A 1,933-nucleotide genomic window follows, 5' to 3' on the forward strand; every position below is an offset into this window, starting at 1 on the left:
ACGGCACCCCCTGTCTGCCTATTGTGGGCTGGCAGACCCCATATGGGGGTCCTACTGTTGTAAATTTGTAAATTTGTAAATATCACCCCTGCACATTTGTAAATATCTCTATATTATAAGCTAACTCGAGGCGGGGTTTTTGGGGCATCATAAACGCTCTCTTTTTCCCCCGCAGGCACATGTGAAATCACCCGCTGCAGCACTGCTGCTCCCATGCTGTAAATTAATCCTACTACCCATGTTAATTGTTAAGGCCGCCTACCAGATAGGCTATGGTGAACAATGTACCGTGGTCACCTCGGGTGACGAACACCAGCTGTACCATAATTGCACAAAGATAATAAATGCGCGCTCCGCGCGCCTGAAAACTGAAAACTGAAACTGAAAACTGGTCGAGCGGCTCTGCCCGCCGGGCCCTGACGCCCTGACACCTAATCGCGCAGAATAAATTGCCGTCAGCGGTGTGCGAAAAGGGATTTCGCAAACGGACAAAAATCGAGAGGAAATAAATTATTGTGAAAGAAACAAACAAAACAGTGAAGAGCAAAATAATATAAGAAGAAAGAGGTCGCGCGCGGGGGGCATCGGCTGGACTTGGCATGATGACATGTAAGCAATAAGTGGCCCCGAGGTCGGCCGGGCCGGGGCGCACCTGGGGAGAGCAGAGGAGGCCGCCGGCAGCTCATCGATCACTGAGCAGCGCAGCCTGAGCGCACTGCGCCGACCGTGACTCGCGGCGCAAGAACTTCATTCCTTCAACGGCACCGGCTGAGACAGGCGCGGATTAAGATGGGGCGAGGGGGGGGGGGGGGGGCGGTCGCCCACCTTGTCGTCTCTAGAGAGCCCTGTATGTAGGCAACCGACAGTGCATCGCCCTTCTCTGTCAGCCGGACCTTACTGCGCCACTGGGCTGAGAGCGCTGCTAGAACCAGCTAGAGCGCAGCGCGCGCAGCGCAGCACCCCGTCAGCCAGTCAGCTGATACGGCCGCCGATGACGGCAAGGCCACCTCGGCGGGCTGGAGCAACACGGGCCGTTTGACACTCCAGCATAATGACTTTCCGTCATTCAATAACCTAAGAGATGCAGGTGGTGGGCGCGTCTACCTGCGGACGGCGGCGGCGGGCGGCAGCGGCAGCCAGGACGCGGCTTAACGATGGGAATACTCGCGCACCGTTTGCGCTCCTCTTTTATTACTTGACAATTATTGCAGCGCCGACTATCGCAGAGCCGCCGCCGCCGGTGTCGTTGTTGCCAGAATGCACCTGGGCAGAGAAACGCACCTCGGCCGACAGAAATAGCCGGGGGACGCTTTCGACACACTGTGAGGCCGGACCGGGCCGCACCGACAGCAGCAGTGTAAGTGCGAGGCCGTGGGGGACACAGGGGGGCGGGGCGGTGCAGAAGCTGCAGATCCCCAGGCTCCATTCACCCGCTGCTTCATTCATTGAAAGTCACTCACCGGCAAACACGGAGAGCGTCGAGAGCACCGCGTGCTGAACGGAGAACTTCATCCTGATCCGGGTGACGTCCTCAGTTGTGCACAAGTTCACTTTCACGCACACACACTCTCACTCAGACAATCACTCGGACACTTCACAGGTCAGAGAACACACACACACACACACACGCACACGCACACAGACTGACTGACACTCGAGCAGGCGTTCACAACGCGAGCTTCAGTTCGTCGCCGGCGAGCGCGTTCGCAGACGTGGAGCGGGGTTGGGAGCGCGCGGTGTAACGGCGGGAGTAACGGGTTGGCTCGACTGCTCGCGACGGCGCTCGGCGGCGAACTGAACTCGACTGGGACTGGCTCTCTCGGCGCTGGCGCTGCGCCGCTCGGCGAGGACTCCAAGCTCGGGTCCGGCGCGGTGCCGCTCGCCTCGCCCGCAGGCCCGCCCGCCTGCCTGCCTGCCAGCCCCGGCTGGCCGC

General features: G+C 59.6%; 1 protein-coding gene across 1 annotated transcript in view; it reads right to left on the reverse strand.

Moving 5' to 3' along the window:
* Positions 1-1,828, reverse strand: part of LOC113207069 (uncharacterized) — a 140,645-nt gene extending 138,817 nt beyond the window's left edge. The window contains exon 1 of the mRNA XM_052265896.1: positions 1,461-1,828. Within this exon, the coding sequence (XP_052121856.1) occupies positions 1,461-1,512 (52 nt within the window). The 5' untranslated portion in view covers positions 1,513-1,828. The remainder of the gene's footprint in view (positions 1-1,460) is intronic.
* Positions 1,829-1,933: the final 105 nt, after the last annotated feature.

This window comes from Frankliniella occidentalis, unplaced genomic scaffold, assembly GCF_000697945.3.
Source record: "Frankliniella occidentalis isolate FOCC.00 unplaced genomic scaffold, Focc_3.1 Scaffold32, whole genome shotgun sequence".
Classification (NCBI taxonomy): Eukaryota; Metazoa; Arthropoda; class Insecta; order Thysanoptera; family Thripidae; genus Frankliniella; species Frankliniella occidentalis.